A 24272-nucleotide genomic window follows, 5' to 3' on the forward strand; every position below is an offset into this window, starting at 1 on the left:
TGGCAAAATTGGTAGGAAGTCATTAAATGCTGATATTCACAAGTGTGTGTGACCAGTTGTTTAAAATCAAGGGCATGGTAATGAAATCTGTATAAAAAAGTCTGGCCAACAAACCTACTAACACACATTTTTACCACTAAGGAGTGTTGTACACGAAGAAAACTGTTGCAAGTGCGCCGTGGCTTAACAATAAATGTCATCAGAACTGGAGTGTACGGTGGAAATTCTTAATAACTCTGGTACAGAAATTTGCCGCACTGTCTCTCGGTAGTGGGTCCTGGGTTCACCCTAATAATTGTTAGAAGAGGAGCGCTCAGTAGCCAGTGGACCGTGCGTGTCTGTGGGTGATGGCTGTCAAGTGATTGTGCGGCGCGTAATTGTGTATCTAAGAATATCAAATAACCACGACATGGTATAGGATTTTATTTTTATGGCAAGAAGTTGACTTTCAATATCGCAAACCTTACGATGTGCTGTAGAATGTTGGTTATACGAAGACGTAAGTTCTGGTAACGTTAACTTGAAAGATCAATTTTTTGAAAGTGTAATATATCTGGTCAATGGGGAAAAAACAAAATGTGTTAAACGCTTAATAGAGAAGATACATTATTCAAAAGTGACAGTGATCCCCAGGAAAGCTCTATCTTCGGTCTGTGCTACTGTAGATACGAGTAGCTTTCTCTCTCTCTCTCTCTCTCTCTCTCTCTCTCTCTCTCTCTCTCTCTCTCTCTCTCTCTCTCTCTCTCTCTACCCCGTTTGTTTGAGGTTTTAGTTAAAAGCTTCTCTGAGTAACTTCTTCCATGTCTTATGTGTTAGCCCCATTTTCATGTTTTATCTTGAAAGTATTCAAGTTCTGCTAAGTGTTGTAGTGTATGGGACACGTGATTTGAGAACCTGGGTACCCTGTATTTGATATTATTCCAATGTTTTTGTTTATTATTGATGTTCCTTTGTACTTCTGGCATGGCCCGTATACTGTGTGGACCTGGATTTGAAGCCGTAAAACATAAAAATTTTATTAAGTACGTATATCTTATCGTGTATTCTTATCTGTGGCAAGCATTTTATGATGCAATATTTCGTCTCCCTAACTTTACATATCAGTGTACCAACCATTTTTAAGTTGACATTGTCCTTTTTATCAGTTTAACTTTCGGGGACAGCCACCGTGAACTTTGGTTTTTTTTTTCTTACTAGCTGCCATGTTCATTTCTTTGCCCTATCTGTTATCATATTCAACTCTTGTACCTTGTTTTGAATTTCCTTTTGGATACTCTCAAAATTTCATACAGTATTTGTTTATCAGTGGAACCACTTTAATTTGTCTGTATAGGGGTATCCTCTGATTCAAAAACCACATTTTCCATTTGTTTGAGTTTGAATTCCTTTTTCTAACCATTTTTACATTCATCTCGAGTTTCGCAGTGAACTTAATCATGTTGGTCTTAGTCATCAGACTCAGGAGAGACTTCAGTTTCATCAGATTTTTCAGCGGGCATTAACAAGAAGCCATTGCCTACGTAATACCTAACGTTTATTTTAACCTAACTAGTAGTTTATTGTTACATTAAACACTTTTTCACGTGTTTCGCTCTGTGTAGGATACTGCTCGTTACAGATTTCAGATTTGACCCAATATCCATCTTCTGATGTGCTACATACAACGAAGGCGAATATTCTGCGCCTAAATGCACGTTGACATATTTTCCGAATTTTGCTTTTTGTTTTCATCTTAACTGTCATAGTCCTTGTCCAGTCATTTTTAATTTACAAAGAGTTAGTGCTGAGTAATGTTGGCTCTTGAACATTAATGAATTTTGCATAGTTAAGTTTAACCTACTGCTTATTATGATTGTAATAATCGTGTGGTTCAAGCACATACAGTCGACACATCTTGTTCAAGGTCAATCGTGTGAAGCCTGCAACAAGTAGTAGTACGCTTTCTTGTTATTTGCGAAAAAGCTGAAAATTCACTTGGGGAAGGACATGATTACACTTATCCTTTCTTCCTTTATAATCTCCGGAGTTCGAATTATGGAAATTACAGACACCAAATATTTCCACGGAGGTATGTTGCTTTTTTTTTTTTACCGAATTGTACCGTATAGGTATTAGGTAATCTTATGAAATTAGCAAACAAACTCATAGAACAAACTTATAGGGAATTGTAAATAGTATATGTTCCACGGAATGTGTTTGTGGATGTATGTTATGTACGGTATGTATACCTAATTATTAGACAATCTAGTGAGACGGTATTACGTAGCTTATTTAATGTTCAATAACTATTAGAAGCTAAAACAAAGACTTAATAAACATGAACGCAGCTTCTATTCTGTTTGCGTGCATTTTTTGACAGTTCCTAGAGCTCAGATTGTTGGCTCAATCGAGAGCTTCCTTCAAACACTGAGTTGCTCTTGCGATTCCTCAGCTTTTTCCAGTTTAAACGAATTGCTAAATCGTATGTCCGTATCATTATTCTATTTTGAATACGCCTTATGATTCATATTTAATTAGGATCGCAGAGGTAGTTTAGAAAATGAAATGACTGTTTATCTTAGTTTTTCTTATGATTCTCATATCCTAACTCCAAGAAAAACTGATTCATATGACTCCCCAAGAAACATTATCCCAACATTTTAAAGTTTTTTTTTTTCATTTTTAACGATCTCTGTGTGCATAACTCTATCCAGTAAAGTGGAAATTAAAAGCAGACTAACGCGTCACAGTCATAACAAAAATAAATATGGTTTTTCCGGATGTTTGTTGTTGTTTACGCTAATACTTTCATTTTGTTGGGTTTCCGGGTTGGTTCCAATCTCCGAACAAAACCATTGCAGTGTCCGAGAGGGGTTTCCAGGTAAGTTTAATTTGATACTTCACTTTTATTTATTTATTATTTTTTTTTTTGCTATATAATAACCTTTAAGCCTTCTCTACCTAAATTGATTAAATATTAATTCTGGTCTATAAGATTTTTTTTATATTTTACTATCCGATAAATTGGATTAGCATGAACTTAATCGATCATCGAGAATCTTTGGCATATCGAATCTGTGCGCTTCACAAATCATGCTCATTCACATTGTTTAATTAGTATGGTTTTCCTTCACATACGCTTAATTACTGAGGCACCGTTCGTTTTCTTTCACAATATTTAACAGATCCGTGCAAAATGTGTTCACTCGCTTGCCACGCCCTCGAGTCCGTTGGTGTTTTAGTTGAACACGAACGTTTGACCCTAATTTCCTAGGGTCAGGCTCCCGGATGGGACCGTTGGTGCGGGCTCTTTTACATTCCACATTTGTCTATCTGCGTTTTCACCTAATTTTATGGGAATGGCGGGTTGACCCCGCTGTTAAAAGGAAGTGGGTCTGTTGGGAAGTGGCATGAGAAAAAATTAGCATAGGTCTACTGTAGGCCAGAGGATAAGACGGTTAAAGAAATTCTTTATATGTAAAGTTTTGCTAGTCTTAAAACTTTCATTTCAAACCGTACAAGTTGAAAACATGTAAACAAGCAATTTTGTTTTGTATTTTGTCCTTCGGGTGAACAAACGATTAAGCATCATTTAAAATCACTTGTCTGAAACTGATGATAAAGAAACACCGTGAAACTGTTCCGAAAATCTTGGCCATGTGTACCGTAGCTCATTTGCCCAGTGCATTGATTTTAAGGACTCATAAAATGCCGGTAGGTCAAAACTGTAATTTTGACTAAAACTTAACAATGCAATACTCACTAAAACTGCTAGTCAAAGTGTAAACTTAGTATGATGTGACGTTGCCATTATATAATAAAATATTTCCTCAAATTGCGGAGGATGTTGATGTGGCTGTGTAGTTTTTAGCTGCAGGCTTTTTTTCGCATATCTAGAAAAGAATTAGATGCATAATTCTCATTTGGATTGCGTGAAAGCCAGTTCGACCGATAATGGCCCAACGGCAGATAAAGTGAGTTGACAAAAATATCTCTACCTTTTTTTTTTTTTACCAGTGTATTCCCTATTGTTGAGACTGACGAGACAATGCATGCTGCGTTGATTTTGCTAAATAAGTGCACATATCTTTCAGCAAAAGGGTAGAATAGTTCTCAAAGCTGACATCACCATTAAGACTTAAAAATTATATCACTGTTGTTAGTTACGAAGTATCCTACCACCTCTGACCAAAAATAAGTAATCGTTTGGCTGAGAAGTCTGCCTGGGTTCAGGGTTGCCAGATTAGTAGCGAATTGGGCTACTTTTGAAGGCCCTGTGCTACTAAATTTTTACTTTCGCTACTTGCGTCTTTTTGGGCTACTTTTAAAATGAATTGGGCTACATTTGGGCTACTAGTTGATATTGTTGAGTTTGCATTAGAAGTATATAGTTTGCCAGTGAGCAATGCCCTGGTTGAAAGGGTATTTTCGAGAGTAACATCTGTGAAGTCTAAATTGAGAAACAGAATAGGATTAGAACTTTTGACATTAATTTTGAGAATCAAAACATATCTTGAAGAAAACAGGACTTGTTGCTTGTCATTCGAGCCCCGAATTCTATGCTGAAATATGATTCTTCTACATAAAAAAACTGATGCTGCAGTAGATGCTGATGAAGAAATGACATTTTTGATAATCTGCAATTGTGAAGAGGTGGAGTGGATGGATGTACTACTCTGCTTTATATAGCCTGCAATTTATTAACTAATATTTTAAATATTGGTACGTAATTCTGTTATTACATTTTCATCAAATTTCTGCAGCCGTAATGGCAATAAGCTATTGAAATAATGTTATGTCCCATAGGTATTGTAATATGTTTTTCTTAATGCAAACCAACCAGTGAAAAGGAATTGGGCTACTTTTATTAAAAAGTCGCTACTTTTAAGGCAGCTTCTCGCTACTTTTAACAATCCAGAGCTGGCAACCTGCCTGGGTTCGTCCAATGTTTTTGTCCACAAACCAGTCAGCGCATGGTCACGTCCACTTGATTCATATGGGATCCGTGTCAGTTGGAATTTGCTGGAGATATCACTGGTAATCTCACATCGCCAGAATATGAAGGCTCCCGCAAGGATTAACAAATTCATCACCTGTTATTCAACAGTCTTTTAGAAATAAAAAGACCATTTCTTTTCAACATTAGATAATGTCTTTCCATGAGAGAGATTGCACAGGTCATCATTGCACTTGTAGTCACTTCAAACTGAAGATAATACGGTAATTTTCAGTAATGCATTTCTAATGTATTAATAAAGATTCATATATATATATATATATATATATATATATATATATATATATATATATATAATGTTCACAATATCAAGCCTCAAATATCGTTTAATATCCAGTTACCTATACCACTGAGAGATTTATAATTGAGGAGTGCTTCGCCACCAGTGGGATTCGAACAGCTGGCGGCTTGGTAAGCAACGACGTCCAGTGACGTTTCACTTGAGCCATTTACGGCTTAGCATTTGTGAATATAAAAAACGTCACGGTGTATGCGGCAAAAAATACGTTTATGTATAAATAATAATGGAATATCTGGGCATTATGAAATATGCAAAATTGGGTTAATATACAGGTATATCCCATTAGAAATTAGCTATGTATACGTGTGAAAACTAAATGTTGACATAAATATGCAACGTTTAAAAGTTTTAAAGTTTTACCAAACAGCCGGCAGAATATTCCACAGCGGTGTGGGTTATTGAAGCACTTACTGATCAGTCAATATACAGGTGGTTTGGAGTGCTGAGCACCTGAGGTACACACAGCTGTGGAACAGTCTGCCGGCTGTTTACATTATTAAATATTAAAAGTTTTAAACGTTGCCTATTTGTCAACATTTATTTTTCACATGTATACATAGCTAATTTCTAATGGGATATACCTGTATATTAACCCAATTTTGCATATTTCATAATGCCCAGATATTCCGTATTATTTATACACAAACGTATTTTTTTTGTCACATACACCGTGACATTTTTTATAGTCACATACTAATTTTTTTTTCTTTTATTTAAAAATGTTCAATGTACAATATACATAGCCTCGAGTTGCAACATTACATGAAACTTCCTGTAACAATGTTCCTCAGTACCTCACTTCTATCTTAAATTTGTTTTTTCTTTATTTTTATTTTACAATTGTTCATCATACAACATTTACCTTATATTTATTAACAATTTTCTTTGTTCGAATCCCACTGGTGGCGAAGCACTCATCAGTTATAATTCCCTTAGTGGTATCGGTAACTGGATATTGAACATTTGTGGCTTGATATTTGTAACACATATACAGTATAGATATATTATGTATATATATTATGTATATATACTGTATATATATGTATGTATGTATGTATATGGATGGGTGGTGGCAATCAACAGCCAAAATATAGCCTTAAGGAACTGGAGGAAGACATCTCAGGCATTTGCATGTTGTATTGCTTACGTTTCAAGGCTAGCTTCATCATCCAAGCTGTAAAAAGTATATGCAAATAGATTAAAACATCATTAAAGACTCGAACTCAAAGATAGTATGCTAAAAACAATTACAAAATATTCAGTTAAAGATGCCAGGAGAAAGCTATTACCATCCAAGTGGAAAGAAATAATACGAGTGACAAGGAGAAACGTTAAAAGTCCTGGGTAAACTTAAGCTAAGAAAAGAGGAACGGAGGCAGTTTGGTTGTTTAACTTCGGGATCACCCGTTTTATACAAAGACGAGGATTCCCAGCTGCTGAAGAGAACGAGCCCTCTACAAAATTTTTAATTGATTGTATTTAATATCTATTTTGCATTTTTTAGCATGCTGTCGAATATTGGAAAACAATGGAATCGACAGTTGGAACCCAGTACGATAGCTAACACCTCTGTGACAATCGATGCCGACTTTCAGTAACCTACGAGAGGCACCGACATATTTCCCCTGACTACACCGGGGGCAAGAAAATAAATACACCGCATTCGATGTCATCAGAGGGTCCAATCTATCCTTAAATTTAAAAAGGAAACCTATATAGTAAGAAGATTAGTGGGAGTGAGGTGACTTTTTATAGCATAGTGGGAATGAGGTGACATTTTATAGCAGGACAGTACTGTCGTATTAATGAATTAATTCCGGTAATAGAGAACTCATCATGAGTAAAAGGAAGACTCAAATAAAAGGGCACTTTTGGGACTGTTTTGAGACCTAATTTTCGGCACGATTTTTCAACAGTAAAATTACCACCCTACTAGACTGTGAATAAAATAAAAACTTGCACGCAGTTAAAATATCTATCAAAAAGTTACTTAAATACCCCGGAACGCCACAGACAACGTATAATAGATCATGAGACGAAAAGGTCCACATTACGCAGTATACACAAAATCGGTCTAAATCCCAATATGGTATTGGGTATGCAGCAATGTGACTAAACAAAACATACCATTGTCTTTGCCTGACTGTGCCTCGGTCGTCTTCTGCAGAGTTGTGTGCAATCACACCAGGCATCAAAATGATAAAGGAAATAACTTTCAATAAATTCATGATTTTTGGTGACCCAAGAAGCGCTATAGAAGCAAATCAGAGTTACAACCTGAAAAATAACCTGTTCGTCAGATTAAGTTTTCACTTCACAAATTGTATAACAACGGGAAAAATATAGAAATATGTTGGATCCCGGCCCATGCAGGGACTAAAGGAAACGAAGAGGCTAATAAAGCAGCTAAAGAAGCCCTCCACATGATAACAAATATAAGCATTCCTATTATGGATTATATAACATAGGGTAAAAACTAGTATTAACAATAAATGACAGAATTGCTTGGAATGAAGAGTCCGAAAATAATGAATTAAAACAGATAAAACCCAGTGTTGAAAAACAGAGTTCATCATATCACACACACACACACACACACACACACACACACACACACACACACACACACACACACACACACACACACACACAAGTAATTCTGACGCGTATTCGAGTCGGCCAAATTCGTGATACATGGACACTTAATGAACAGCCCATATAACTCTGCTCCCGAATGCTCGGAGTGCAAAGTGATAATAACAGTTAAACATGTGTTGTTTGAATGTCCAAAATATAACCAACAGCGGTTATCAACTTTTAGGAATAAATCGAGCAGTGAAATTTTGTCAGAATCTTCAACATATTCTAATTTTAATATTCATTAAGAAATGAAATTGATTAAATATAAAAAGTAAATAATGAAAATACAAAAACTCTAAGGCGTTTAATCGATAAAAAAATAAACATTTTAACGTATTGTGATGTCTGTCGTACTTTTTTTCTATGGAAACATTAGTAAGTGTATTTAATGTGTGTGTATGTTCCAGTGTTAAAGCATCTTTTGTACATATTTTTGTTTATTTTCACCAAGCTGAATGACCTATTTGGTCCCAGTGTGTGGCCTATGGCCTGGACCTGGTATTCCATTTCATTATAATCCTTCGGACCAGCCCTATGAGCGCTGATAAACCATTTTAATAATGATAAAGTGACCTCACTTGGTTTACGGTAGTCATTAGCAAAGTTCTTTGCAGCGGCCCTTCGGCCCCTAGCTACAACATCTTTCATTCCTTTTACTGTACCCCTGTTCATATTCTCTTTCTTCCATCTGACTTTCCACCCCCTCTAACAATTTTTTCATAGTGCAATTGCGAGGGTTTCCCCCCTGGTACACATTTCAAACCTCCTTGCTCTCATGTTTACTTTTGAGCGCTGAATGACCTCATATATCCCGGGGCTTAGCCATTGGCTTAAATTCTATAATCTGTTCTATTCTGAATGCTTAAACCCATAGGCGCACGAGGCAGGGGGTCTGGGGAGGCTGCAGCCCCCCCCCCCCAAGATTTGGGCAGACAAATTTTTCGGGGAGAGTAGCCAATGTAGCAGGGCTATTCATCTGGCAGATCGTGAGCTAAATCTGGTCCATGAGTGTGTGAGAGAGGTGCGAAATAATGAGCAGGGAGACAAGTACTGCTGATTTATTGATAAAAATTAGCCGCTTGTAAAGCGGGTTGCGGACGTCTGCGTAGTGTGCAGAGACCGCTGGTACAAAGATTTACAGGTGACCTGAGGTCAAACTAGTTCCTTAAAAAACAGGACAGGTTCATACAGAGAGCATAGTGATAAACAATGTCTGACATATGAAATAAATAACTTGTTACTTGTACATAATACATAATTGCTTGGAAAGACAACATATATACAAAGTTTATAATTGTGATGATAAATATATATTCTGCTCTACCTTAGGTGGCGGAAAGGCACCGCAGAAAACGGGATGTTCTCCACAGAGAATGCGTTGAGCAGGGACTTTACAATACTCCCCCCCGCCATCAGGTATCTCCTGGGGCGACGAAGGGGGGTCTCTTTCTTGATGTCAACTGGAGAGGGTGGTCGCCTTCCCTGATGTCCTCTGCAGTAGTTTGTTGTGGTGCATTTCCATCAGGTTTCTGGGTTTTCCGGGGACGCCCTCGCCTCCTTCCTGAGACCGGGGTTGTTTGAGGGACTGCCGTATCCTGCAGGAGATCTTGGGGTCTGCCTCAGTTGCCCCCCTCCAGGAATGCAGGTTTGAGATGATCTATTGACACCCTGTCTTCCCGCCCATGGATGGACATTCGGAATGCCTTTTTGTTCCTTTCCAGGACAAGGAAAGGTCCTCTGTAGGGCCTAGTCAAGGGAGGGTGTACGCCGTCGCCCCTGATAAAGACGTGTATGGAGGAGGACAACTCGGGGGGCATGAAGGGGGACGTCCTGTCAGTGAATGTCTTTTGGCAGGGGGCGAACTTTCCAACTCTGTCGCGGAGCCTTTGTACTCCTATGTCGTCCCTGTTCTCTGTGACGAGTTCCCCTGGGACTACCAGAGTCTCCCCATAGACTTTTTCTGCTGAGTAGGGGTCGCTGTTGGCTCTGGGGGCAGTCCTCAACCCGGGGAGGACCCTGGGCAGCTGGTACTTCCAGTTTTAAGAAGAGCAACGAGCCATGAGGGATACCTTCAGAGACCTGTGGAACCTTTCCACCATTCTGTTGGCTGCAGGGTTGTAGGCAGTGGTGCTGTGGTGAATGGTCCCCATTAGATGTGCCAGGGCAGTCCACAGCTCGGACAGGAAAGTGGGTCCCCTGTCTGTCGTTATGTCGTCTGGGACACCGAACTGGCTGATCCAGCTGGAGAGGAGGGCTTCTGAGCATGCACTGGAGGTGGCTTCTTCCATGGGCATAGCTTCGGGCCACCTGGTGAAGCATCAACAACTGTCAGTAGGTATCTGGCTCCTCCTGATGGGGGAAGAGGTCCTACTACGTCGACGTGGATGTGCCCAAAATGTCTCTTTGGCTGGGGGAATTCGCCCACCCCCGATTCGGTGTGCGGCCCCACTTTACTTGCCTGACACTGCATACATTGTCTTGCCCAGGCCGTCGCATCTTTCCGTATGCTGTGCCAGACGAACTTCTCCATCAGCAGTCTGGCTGTTGTCCTTCTGGAGGGGTGGGAAGATGTCGAAAACCAACCGACATCTGGAGGCGGGTACCAGGGGCGGGGGCATCCAGTACGATATTGCTCTGTAATGTTGATCCTTCTGAGCCGAAGGGCACGTCCTTCCACTTCAGCTACGTGACGGCTGTACAGTAGGCTGGGGTCTCAGGGTCAGCAGCTTGTTCACGGGCGAGGTCCTCGTAATCGATCCCGAGCTGTACGGAATCGATCTCGATCCACAAGAGGGCGTCGGCTACCGGGTTCTCCCTGCCGGGTAGGTACCTGATGGTGCAGGTGAACTCCGCGATGGCTGCAAGGTGCCGCTGCTGCCTAGAGGACCATGCATCACCCAGCTTCGTGAAGGCGTGGACCAGCGGTTGGTGGTTGGTCCATATTGTGAAGGGCGTCCCCTCCAGGAGGAACTTAAAGTGCTGTACCGCCTGGTATGCTGCGAGGAGTGCTCGGTCGAAGGTGCTGTAGTGGAACTCGGCAGGGTTTAGCCTCCTACTGAAGAAGGCAATGGGCTGATGGGTCCCTCTGATGATCTGTTCCAGAACTGCTCCGCAGGCGATGTTGCTGGCGTCCGTCGTCAGCTGGAGGGGAGCGCTGGGACCTTGGTGGGCCAAAGATGTTGCTTTGGCGAGGGAGGCCTTCATCAGGAGGAAAGCCTTCTGCTGGTCAGGTCCCCACACTAAGGTCTTTGGACGTCCCTTCAGGACCTCTGTCAGGGGGGCCATGGTGTGAGCGATCCCCAGGATGAATCATCTGTAGTAGTTGACTATCCCGAGGAATTCTTGTACGGCCCTGATGGAGGGGTGGGGAACTTCTCAACGGCTTCGACCTTCGACGACATCAGGTGGACGCCCTCCAGGGATATCTCGTGGCCCAGGAACTCCACCTTCTCGATGCCAAAGGTGCATTTGTCAAACCTGACAACGAGACCATTCTCCTGTAGGCGCTGCAGGACCTTCCAGATGTGTCGCAGGTGTTCCTCCCGGGATCTGGAAAAGATTAGGATATCGTCGACATAGCAGACGCAGAAGTCCAGGTCCCCCAGGATGCTGTCCATCAACCTTTGGAAGGTCGCGCCCACGTTCCTCAGGCCAAAGGTGGAGAAGGCGAAGACATAGGACCCGAAGGGCGTGACGATGGTGGTCTTGGGGATATCCTCCGGAGCTACTGGGACCTGGAAATAAGGTTTTAGTAGGTCCATTTCAGAGAATATCCTGGGCCCGGTGGAAAGAGGCCGTCAGGTCCTGCATATTCGGCAGGGGGTAGTGGTCTGGCTCTGTTGCCAGGTTCAGCTGCCTGTAGTCACCGCAGGACCTCCAGGTGCCGTCTGCTTTCTGCACCATGTGAAGAGGGGAAGCCCATGGGCTGGGAGCCTTTTTTGCATATGCTCATCTTTTCCATCTTTGTGAAGGCCTTTTTGGCCACCTGAAGGCGCTGCGGGGGAAGCCGTCGGAACTTCACGTGCGTCGGGGGCCCTTCGTCTTAATATGGTGGTATATCCTGTGTTTGGCAGGAGTCCCAGGCATCTGGCGGAGCTCGGGTTTGAAGACCTCCGGGAACTCCTTCAGGAGGGAACCATACTGGTGGGGCGCGATGGAACAGATGGCGGGCTCCCTGGGGCCTGGTGACAAGGGCAAGGGACTGGCAGGACTGGGTTTCTAGCAGGCGTTTGCGGCCGACGTCAACTGCCGGACTGAAGTGGGCGAGGAAGTCCGCCCCCAGGAGTGGAGTCCTGACGTCCACGATGATGAATTCCCAGTTGGACCTCTGGCCAAGGATGGAGATCGACAGGAGCTTGGTGCCGTAGGAGAAGATGGGGAACCCGTTTGCGGCCATCAGGCAGGTAGTCGGGTCTGGCAGTTGTCTGAGGTCCTCTCCTGAACGTGGAAACACCGAACACATGGCTCCAGTGTCGATCAACATCATCCTGCCAGAGATTGCATTGCGGATGTAGAACCCTACTGGTAAGGGGCCCCTGGGTATTTTTGTTGTTGCTGCCATGGCAGCCTTTGGGGTTGGCCGCCGCCACCTCCGTTTTTTTGAAAGGAAGAAAGGATAGGGAGCTTTGCACTTCCGGGCAGCTCTCCTGAACCTCCAGTGAAAGTAGCATAGTCCAGGCCCTTCCCTCTTCTGCTGGTGGGACAACCTTTTCTGCTCAGTGGAGTTGATGGGCTCCGTTGTGGGGTCCTCCGGCAGGAAGCAGTTGGCGGAGTGTGCGGGCATGGTAGCCCGCTTGGCCGCCTTCGTGGAGTCCGTCAGGTGTTTGTAGTAATTTGTACTTGGTTGGGAATGTCTCCGTTCACGCTCTCTTCGAGCTCTCACTTGGAGTGTGTGGGAACACTCACACCAATACATGCTGGGGGGGCATGCCGTGTGGGTCCGCTAATGACGTTGGTGACCTGCCGACAAGGGTCAGTTAATGCCCGAACGCTTTGTTAGAGCACCATAGTTAGTCCGTTAGGGTCGTGGATTAGGTTCATTGGGCCAAGATTTAGTCGCCGTGTGGGTCCGTTAATGGCTTCCAGGAACCACTCCAGGGGTCACCACTGTGAGAGAGGTGCAAAATAATGCTGATAAAAATTAGCTGCTTATAAAGCGGGATGCGGACGTCTGCGTAATGCGCAGGGACTGCTGGTAACCTGAGGTCAAACTAGTTCCTTAAAAAACAGGACAGGTCCATACAGAGAACATAGTGATAAACAATGTCTGACATATGAAATAAATAACTTGTTACTTGTACATAATACATGATTGCTTGGAAAGACAACATATACAAAGATTATAATTGTGATGATAATTATATATTCCGCTCGACCTTAGGTCGTGGAAAGGCACCGCAGAAAACGGGATGTTCTCCACTGAGAATGCGTTGAGTGGGGACTTTACAAGTGTTTTTTCTTTTCATGCATGAAATTTTATTTTTCCCTTAAAAACGAAATAACAAAACTGTTCTTTTCTCTATGTTTTAAAAATATTTTTTAGTTCTTACTAAATAAACTATCAGCCAGTGTCGACAGGCTGAGCTGGATGCTCCTACACACACACACACACACACACACACACACACACACACACACACACACACACACACACACACACACACACACACACACACACACACATATATCAGCTTGGATTTAAAGGCAAAAAATATTTCGGGCAGAGAGAGTTTAGGGCCCCCAGAAGAGAAGGGCCCCGTACGCCTATGTGTTACTGTACACCCAGTAGTCGTAGGCTATGTACCAAAAGACAGGTAACTATTATACATGTTTGTACGCAAAATTAAAAATTAAATAGGCACTTTTGTACAGATTTGTCATCCCAAGTATCAAAGCCCTAGTAATAAACGCCTGACAAAAATGTTAGAATTTGGTAAATCATAAAAAAGTGGAGGATCAAAAATTTGTTTGGCCCCCTCGACTGTGAGGTGTTTGTTGGACGAATGGCCCAGTCATGGAGGTCTCCGTAGTTGATATCTCACTGAGGCTTGTGCGCACATCCTCGACAGGATTCTCGGAGAGGATGTGATGTCTGATGACAGTGTGATTTTCAGTGTTATTTCAGAGGCTGGTCTAATGCAAAAGATTTAGTTCATCTTGGTGTTTTTAATTAGTTTGCCTTTGTTTTAAACCGATTCGGTTTGATTACTCATTTTTAACAGAAGGCACCGGTTTTAGTGAACTTTAACTTTGATGTCACAGCGCCAGAGAACCGCAAATATTATAAATATTATTTCTCTCTCTCTCTCTCTCTCTCTCTCTCTCTCTCTCTCTCTCTCTCTCTCTCTCTCTCTCTCTCTCTCTCTCTCTCTCTCACACGACGATGTTTGCAAAGGTGGTAGTAAGAAAAACGCAGAAATGTTTTCATATTCGTGCAACAATTTTTATTTTTAGTACAGTGTAGCCTATCATATGTAATCTGCTGTTCTTATCTATTTGCTCAACATTGAAATTCATGATAGCTTTGATATGACTAGTGCGGATGTTTTGTTAACGGAGTAAGGCAATTTTTTCACGGGACAGTAATAACTAGTAATTGCTGATTATCTTGTTGCACACGATAGAACGTTAGTCAATACAACTGTTATCTGAAATTGATTTTTTATGTAATATTAGAAAATAGTTCTAGTTAATTCACAAATAAAACGATACTGGGCTGTAGGCAAAACTTGGGGTTTCCCACTTCACTCGCTTTAAAGTGGAACCTAGTAGCCTACCGTTAGGCGTTTTATTACTCATATGATTTAACATGTTAAACATTTAATGAAGTTTTGTTCTTATATCAAAGAAAATTTCCGATCGTATGGAGCAGTTTGAAGACTTTGCAGAGAGTTTTAGGTTTGAGTTAAATTCTCAGAATGATAAGAGCTTTAAATTAATGTACGTTGATGCTTAGGCCTATACTATTTTACCTCATTGTTTAGGTATGGTGTTGATATGACCGGCTGTGGAATTTTGATAGCATTCCAAAACAAACCGATGTTACTAGTAAATCAGACCAAGTAAAACTGGTGCATTTTAAATGAAAGATAGGATATCTCAATAGTCACCCCTATGTAGTTTTCTGTGGACGTCAATCCTGATGTATGGATTACAAAATAAGTTATTTACAATGGTTTGCGCAATGTTTTTTTATTCTGGGTGGAAATTTTGTAATTATATTTAATAAGATAAACATATATTTAATACTTGAATGAAATAATGTCGTATATCAGGAAATCAGATTCATCCGTTGACATTCCTCCATGACATCTTCGCTAAGAAGTAAACATTACTTTCCCATTGATGGTCCGTCCGCTGCGGAAATTTTCGTTACAAATTACCCATTTGACCTGAGCCCCATGAAGTTTTTAATAGGTAAGTCACCAGCTGCTCTGTCATTTTCATCATCGATGCCACTGCAAGTAGTGTTAATTGCGTATGGTTAATTATTGAAGATATAACAAGATTTTCTTCTTGCCATGTTACCAAGTAAGTTATGATGGTTAGATTTCAGCTTAAGGAGAAAAGCATCCGCCCACTGGTTCTTGCATAGGCCTCTTTGAAGGGGTTGGGACGGATGGGCGACATCTGTATGCTAGAGAATATGATTAGGCCCGTGTTGCCGTAAACGTTAAAGCATATTCTTTTAGTATCGTATTATTACTTGGCAGTCGTAGATTTGCCTAAGGTAGTTTACAGGGCTCAGTTTTTGTGCCTAAGATTAGGTGTTTCTTCTTCATTTGCTTTGTTAATATTTTACACAGTTTGTAGGAATATTGCTATATTTCGTCATTGTTTACTAGGCTTTTAGCTTCTGTTGAGGCTTTAATATTATTTTGTCAAACTGTCAGGCTGATCAAACAGTCCTGCTTTAGTATTCAAGCATATCCATGTCAGGTTTATGCCTTATGTCAGGTTTATTTTTGAATTTTTGAAACAATCACCAAGCACAATTTTCTGTTTTATTTTGTTGATGAGCACCCTAGACTGAGCCTAATGCAGTCATTGTTGGAATGATGGCAAGAATAGTCTATCCTTGGCATATTGACATATTGTTAGTTCCTTCTTAAGCTTTGAACCTGTGGAATTAAATTCCTTACATCAGGCTACCTCTGTCACGTTGTTTATGGGTATGTACTCTATAGGCTATAGAGCTGGAAGCTTGGCATAGATTGCAGTACACTATAACAAGGCTTAGGATTGTAAATTATAACCTATATATAATGCTTGGTAAGACTGTCCCCAATGCCTGGCTGTGGTCTAGTCTAGGCTAATAGCTAGAAGGAAGCTTCAATTAAAAGCTTTATTGAGGTTTAAAATTGGTGTGATTGGGGTTTAGCATGAATTTTTCCAGGTCTTTTGTATTTAGGTTTACCTTGAACCAGCTTAGGCTAATAAAGAAATATGCTGTAAGGCAGCCCAGTGGAATTTGTATGTCTATTTTAATTCTCATAATTTTGCTTTGGCCCAAAAAGGATAGCCCAGGGCAGTCGGATTATGTTTGTCAGTATGGCTACCGGATGGATTCGAGTCAGCCGGTATTAGAATCTCAAGAAAAATTGCCTGTATGTAGTCATATCAGAGGCTTACAATACCTTAAGGATGTCTGCCTATGTTACTATTGTCTTAATAGTGTCACAGTGTTTGTGTCGGTAAGCTTCTGAATACCATGCAATAATGGTTTGGGAAAATCAGTTATAAAGTGAACTTTGGTTTTCAATACTGTCTATTGCTAATGTCTTTCATCTCAAAACTGATGTGTTGAAATAGAAATTTAGACCCCAAATTGTTTGTAGAGGGAATTATGGATTTAGGAACTAAGCTTGACAGTTAAGGCTTTAGGAAAACAGAGCCAGAATTTTTTATACAAGATGTCTTTAAATTGTTTTAGAACGAGGAAAAAGTTATTTTTAGGTCTTGTAAACCAAGTGAAACAAGTGACCTTAATAATAAAATTTAAGTTTATGTAATTTTTTTTTTTTTATTTGTGAGATAGTTATTTAGACTGTATTCACTTGAATAGTTCTTTACATGCTATTGACAATTTAAACATTTGTTATGCTTGATTGATTTATACCTTGTTGCTATTAGTCTCCCAGTGGTGACCAGTTAGAATTATCACTGGTCCTGTCAATATTGGGGAGACATTCTGTTGGTGTGCCATTGTAAAGGGTTGCTGCCTGAAAAGATGAAGGTTAACTTTTGAGGCATGATTGAGTTGACGATACTTCGTTTGTAAGACGCTTTGTATGAATTCTTGATGGCTTTGATCTTGTGGAAGTGTCATTATTTAAGGTCAGGAATGTAGAATATGAGAAGCATGTTCTCTGTTCTATACCTTTACCATTTTTGTTGGATGTCTCCATCCTCATGCTTGGTATTTATTCTTATTAATGATTTTACCATTTCGATTAACTTTGGCACCCAAGTCAAAAGCTTCTGTTATTAAAATTGTTTAACCAGACCACTGAGCTCGTTATCAGCTCTTGTAGGGCTGGCCTGAAGGATTTGAATGAAATACCAGGTCTAGGCCAAATAGGACATTCGGTGTGGTGATGAATGGGTGAAAATGAAATTAAAAACTGCACAAAGGCATATGCTCTCACACTGGAACTCATCCACACAATAAATACATTTACTCATATATCCATACATACCCACACACAAAAAAAGGAATAATAAAATTCATTAGTTAAGTAACATTTAAAATTTTTTAGTTTTTAAAATTCATTAAACGCCCTAAGGATTTTCGTATTTTCGTTATTTACTTATTTACTTTTGTCAATTAAATTCCTCTTTTATACAGTATTAAAATTGAAATTACTGATAATGTAGAAGATTCTGACAAAAATTCCCTCATTGATTTACTGTACTTCCAAAAGTTGATAATCGCTGTTGGTTATATTTTGGAATTCACACCATACACGTTTGACTGTTATCATCACTTTGTAACCTGAGCATTCAGGAGGAGGGCCATGTGGACTGTTCATTAAGGTGTCCACGTGTCAAAGAAGTATGGCCTATTCGAAGACGCATCAGAATTACTTGTGTGTGTCTCTCTCTTTGATATGATGAACTCCATTTTCCAAAACTGGATTTTATCTGTTTCAATTTATTATTTATAGGTTCCTCATTCCAACAGCTTTTGCTTTGAAGTTTTATTCATTTGTGCTTGTCTAAGGTTAATTTCTTGTGAAAAGTACTAAGTAATGCTACTCCTTTTGAGTTACATTCATTGCTTTTCCTCTTCCTACTCATGTGAGTCAAGAGGTTGTACACTTCATAAATACTGTCCACAATTTTAAGAAATTCAGCAGGATTTTATTTATTGTTTGCCAGTTCTTTTAAAACACTCTTATTCATCCAAGACACATGTTGGGGATGCTTGAGGCTCTGTTACTTTGCAGATTTTGGCCATTTTTTTTATTTGTATGCCTAGTGCCTGTTTAGTTTCATAACTGTAATCAGTTTTATTTCTTATTCGAATTTTCTCAAATGAAGTAGCCAAATGAGGCTTACTTAATCCATGAAGACTGTTGCATAGTAGTGAAGAGGAGGAATTTAGGAAATTTTATTAAGTGGTTTGTGCTTTTAGGTTTTTGATAACTTAATTGATAGCTTAATTGCAAGCTATTTCAGAAATTCATTTTAGAAGAATCTGATACCTGGCATAGGGATCAAGTGCACTTGGCAGGAATCATTTCTTTGTTAATTAAGAAAGTTTTATGATACTGTATAGTTTGAAATGAGATCTGCTCAAGTTTTATGAAAATAATCAACATTCCTTATACATCAAAGGTAAGTGTCTGGAAAAGGGCATGGGTTGCAAATATTTTTTCCACGGTGGATATCCAAGAGATGTTAACCTTAGCAGAAATTAGTCCAAAAAATTTAAGCTTTTTGTAACTGTTGTGGTAGTTTTAAAACTGACTAAAGACTAACTTTATACTAATTGGCAGTGAAGCATTTCCATATTTAAGGCTCATCTTCATCCAGTTGGCAGATTACCATGAGGTATTTGGAGTGGTGTGGTGGGTGGTCAGTGAATGAATGTGCTTGAAATGTGGACTGTGATGGACTCTTTATTTGCACAATTTTGTATTGTCACTAGTCTGAATTAATTTTTAGGAGTTCAGTCACACTGACTTCTGTGTGGCTACGGTAGACTTGTAATTGGCATTGGATAAAATAACAGTTGAATTTACTGTACAGTAGTTTAGTTTAGAAATATATAGACCATAAAATGAAAACAGCTGAAAGGCTGCTTTCAGACATGCCATGGTTTTTGGGATGTTCAAGCACTAAATGAGTGTATTGAAGGGCCAGATATACAGGGAGCTCATTGTTATTCAGTGCAAACTGCTGAGTAGATCAGTATGAAGAAATTGTAAAATGAATTTGATTTGGAATAGGCAAAAATGTGTATTGCTCAAGGATTGAGATAATGGATTATATACAGTTATAGATTTTGTGTGTACAGTAATGAAAATAGCCGATGGCATGATGAGACATACTTTGTGTCTCTCTCTGTGTCTTGTAGTTTCTCCATTAACTTTGTGCGATTTTCGTAATTACGCATTACTGTTTACTGAACTTTTGTTGTCTGTTTAGATGAAACATAGTGTTTTTCTAGCTTTCAGATTGTGACTTGATCAGATAGAATGATATCCACTTTGACTTGATCTTGTGATCAAGAGTTATTGTGGGTGGTTGTTCAGTCTTGCCCTTTGATCGACGAACTTTTTCATCTATGTGCTTTAGACGGAACTTTATGTAATACAACTTAAAGCAGCGAACAATAGAAGGGACATATGCAAAACTTAAGTGCAACAATTCACACTCACTGCTATGTTTCTCCATATTAATGGACTAAGAAAAATAGGTTAGATATGCAAATTATGTGCAATACTTATTACCTTTTATCTTGTGATAAGACTGATACTGTATCTGTTGAACACTTAGAGATCTCTTGTTGGTAGAGTTACAATAGTATGTTAATCTTATTATGGCACTTATATAATGGCAAAGATTTGAAAAATCAGCAAGGTAATGCATAATTATATTTTCTAGAAATTAGAATTTGGTAGTTAGGTGTGGTTGACAGTTGATCGGCTTTCTTCTTCCCATTGTAAGTTGCTACTCACGTTGTGCTTTGAGCGTAATGAAGGTTCTAAACATCCTTCACCCCAAAATTACATAACTTTGTTTTGTACTTTTCATCCTCTCCCTTTGGTCTCTTCCCACCTACTTGTCCAACTCAATAAACTTTTGTATTTTGTCAGTTTATCCTCTATTATTTAAGAGATCTTTGGAATCATGCTGAATTCTACAGAGGTGTGTGGGATGGTTATATATTTACTTTGCAAATGGAAATATGCTGCAGGTACTTCAGAAAAATTCCATTCTTAAGACCTTACAAGTCAAGGTTGTAAGGTATTATAGGAAATACTGTATTTGTACTGTGTCTGTATGTATATTAAATATTATGGTGTTTGTATTGTACTGTAAATAAGCAGTAATATGTTAAAATACTGTATTGTAATTATTCAGTAATTTGTTAAAATTACTCGTTTGAGAGTTATTTTGATTTCTATGTTTTGGTTTTTCTTTCATAGTTTTGGTTTTTCTTTTGTATCAGTGTGTTTTCTTTTATACCAAAGTTGTTGAAATGGACTTTTTAAAAGAGAGAAGCTTTGTGAAACTTACATGTGTAAATTTTTTTCCCAAGTTTCTCAAGAATTTAAACTGTCTGATAACAGGGCATGCCTCAAAGTAACTCCTTCACCTTATATCTTCAGTTGATCCCCTGGAGGTAGTAATGGCAAGAATTCCATTACAGGAGTTGGAAACATGATGGCTCGCATGAGAAACCTCACTTATTTGGGGGTAGCTGTGATTGTAGTTTTCTTCATGATAGCATTTATGTCAGACTCGCTGAATCTGAACAGCTTCCTTCATCCTGCACCACGTTCACCTCGCATTGGAAAACCTTATGCTCCAGTTGTTAAAGGCAAGTAGTTTTTATGCAGATGATTATTTTAGAAGGTTCTTGAATTTTTCCTTGTACAGTAATGAATTTGAAAAATTTTCCCTTGTACAATAATGAATAAAAAAATAAGTTTTTTCGAGTTCTATTAAAGTGTGGAACAAGAAAGTGAAGTTTGGAAAAGTTAAAAAGAAATATGCAAATTTTAGTTATTAGGGTATTTTTTTTTTTTTTTTTTTTAGTATATGATCATTATCATTACAAATATGACAAGTCTGGAGTAGCTAATAGTAGGGAGCATTTCTGCTGTAGATTTAAATGTTATGAATTTCTTGACATAATTTTTCCATTTGCCAAATTTAATAGGCTGCCTAGTTCTTTATTAAAAGTACAAGGATGTCTTTCAAAGCAAACATCTTTAATTTTGAAAATTCATAGACAAACCCACTTTGTTTGATACATGCAAACTACCAGTACTGTATATTTAGGAAGAAAACATACAAATCTTCACCTAAGTAAAATTAATTACTGGCTGTGCATAGGAGGTTCTGTAACTTGAGATCATGCATGTCTGTTTGCTTAAGTGGTACAGGCTGTATAAAATGTAGATTAGAACAAATATGAATTAGATGAAAAAATCTTCAAGTCCCAATTTTAATATTGTAAATAAGAGCAGCATTCATTTCTTGTAGAGAAATTGTTTAGATAACTTGGTTCATGTGTGCTTAATTTTAATGAATTTTGCTAGTAGAGTGAATTACTGTTCTGTGTCAAATGATAGCAAAAATGTTTCTTATTTGAAAAAGGTAAAGTTTTTTTAGATAGGCTACATGACAGTGTGACTCAGAAGATTTCCCACAGTTGTATTTTAATTTAATTCTTTTGGCCTCTGTGGTATATTGTTGGGTCTATTTTGCAAGCTTCCCAAACATTTACTTTCAGATATAAACAAAAACACTATGGCTCCAGATGACCCTACAGTTATACAGGTTCTGCGTGAACGGTTTCTGAAGCCTCCGTCGAAATTACCATATAATTTGAGTCATCCAGAAGATGAAAATCCATCAATGGGTCAAGCTCAGAGAATTGATTTCATACTGAAAGGAAAGGTAAATGTCCACTTTTTTATTTATTTTTGTATATTTAGGCCACTGATAATTTAATGACAAGGCTCAAAAAACTGTATTGTTCTGGGATGTGAGTTAGAATGGTATGCTGTGAATGTTACACAAATGATGATTTGTTACTGCCTGAACTTATCACCCACTGATGTTTTGTAGTAAAGTTGATCTAGCGAATATTGAATTTCTTAATGACGTGTGTGTGTTTTTTGTTTAAGTTGGATGCATTTTACAACTGCGGTTGGTAGTAAAGCATGGTTTTTATTGAATTTGATATACCAGTTTTTGTGGGTGAGATGTTTGTGATACTCTGTTCATATACATAGTCTACTACTATGGTCTGTTTTTTCTTGTTTGCCACGGTCATAATGACATGCCCATTCTAATTACCGTAGATTTCAAGTTCATAACATGGGTGTAAACTTTCGCAGCCTAATGTGAAGTGATCAGATAACAAATGTAGGTAAAGCAAACAGTTACATTATAATTCTAAGGCAGTCTATAAGGTCTGGAAGGCTGTGGTTACCACAGATCTTTTATTAAAGTCTCATGTGCATGACATTGCCAATCACCTTGAGGGTGGAGAATAACCTCTACCCTGTATTAAAGTCCATCATGAATAGTCATTAATCAGCAATATTATCGGTAAAGATAAATGCTTACAGCTTAACTTCCAGTCTAGGGTGTCCGTATAGCCCCTGCAGTGCTCATTCATTCATGTCATGACCCCTGTGTGGTCTTGGGAGATCCACAGGTCATATTAAACGGTACTCTACTTAGACAGCTGTTTGTTTAATGGGTCAGATGAACCACTCCCTTTTGTTCTCCAACTCTTTTGGAACTATACTTGTCAAGATCTGGTGATCCTGTTACCAAGATCAGACCCTCTTGATAGGTAATAAACACCACCTCCACATTTATTCTTCTAGCTGGGACAGGGCTAGACTGGTTTAAGAAACCTTCACAGTGCTTTCAGTTTCTCCGTTTTACAGACACTGAGCAGTAGTAGATTAAGATCTACTGGTCAAGGTAACCCTTGGGAAGCAGTCTCTTTATGTCAATGCCAACAGGAACTCTTGGTATGAGAACCATGTCATCCTCTTCCAGATATTATCCTTGAAGGCTATTGATAATGTTTGGAGCCCAACTAGCTTGATTTGTCAGCCAGGTGCTCATTGACATACATAAACCATCTAGCACTTTAAGAATTTTTCAAACATTTTCTAGTATTGATTATTTGGCAATGATAGCCGACTTTACAACTACAGTTGCATATTGGCAAACCAGGAGAAACAACGGTGGGATATAAAATAGACTTGTCAGATCCTCGTGTGAGTAAAATAGATGTACATCCTGCCCTTTCAAAGATTGTTCTTGAAAATTTTAGTGCTTTGAAAGATACTAAATAATGATTTCAGAGTGGTCTTATATAATTGATTTAGTTTTTTCAAATATGGCAGGTTCTGGTTTTCTATCTTTGCCATACCTTTAAGCATTTAGACTTCCATGCTTCCATTTTATAGATAAAATGCTACTTACAAAATGGTCACTTGAATACTTTTGTAGAATATGGAATCCTGTTCTTCACACTTACTAGTATCTTTTAGTGCTTACAGTGACAGATTTGGAGGAAGTAAGTGTGACAAGCAGCCCAAATGATGTGACATAAGTGATAATTAAATCTTATCTTTGCTGCCTTCCCATGGAACTTCCTCATTAGCTGAGACTATACCTCAGCCTTTTAAGGAAACTGTCAGAATTACCTTACTCCTGCTTTTGTGTCTTAAGGTTATCTAGCCAGCGCTGCAATAGAGGTGCTTTTGGTGTCTGTTGACAGAGGAATTGTTGGCAACCTCTGTTATGCCAAATGGGTTGCTTGTATTATTATTGTCTTGGTACTTGAGCTCACTCACATTTCCATTGGCCAGTTTCTATTTGGAATCCAAGCAACCCTTGCCTTCAAAGGTTCCAGGGATTTCCATCATCTGGGCTCTTTCCCTCAGTCTAGAGTCAACACTGCTGAATGGATACATGTCTCAGAATCTCAAAAGAGAGTGCCCTTCTACATTCATTTTTGTATTTTAGTGGGACCTTCTGCTAAGACTTGCTTGGGCCTGATATAAATAAGGATTGTGGGAGTTTCATTGCCATATTTAATTGAAATATATAAGGTTCTTAACACAGAAG

The 24272-nt window shown here is 39.1% G+C and overlaps 1 protein-coding gene across 3 annotated transcripts in view; it reads left to right on the forward strand.

Moving 5' to 3' along the window:
• LOC136844916 (protein Star-like) overlaps nucleotides 1–24272 on the forward strand; it is a 69955-nt gene that overhangs the window by 21507 nt on the left and 24176 nt on the right. Inside the window, exons 1-3 of one of the 3 annotated variants that reach the window (XM_067114242.1) lie at nucleotides 257–499; nucleotides 20818–20988; nucleotides 21907–22073. In XM_067114242.1, the coding sequence (XP_066970343.1) occupies nucleotides 469–499; nucleotides 20818–20988; nucleotides 21907–22073 (369 nt within the window). In that variant the 5' untranslated portion in view covers nucleotides 257–468. Of the gene's footprint in view, nucleotides 1–256; nucleotides 500–14467; nucleotides 15354–20817; nucleotides 20989–21906; nucleotides 22074–24272 lie in introns of those variants that run through there. The other 2 variants (XM_067114243.1, XM_067114244.1) reach the window with 2 other exon arrangements.

Source organism: Macrobrachium rosenbergii, chromosome 13 (assembly GCF_040412425.1).
Source record: "Macrobrachium rosenbergii isolate ZJJX-2024 chromosome 13, ASM4041242v1, whole genome shotgun sequence".
NCBI lineage: Eukaryota > Metazoa > Arthropoda > Malacostraca > Decapoda > Palaemonidae > Macrobrachium > Macrobrachium rosenbergii.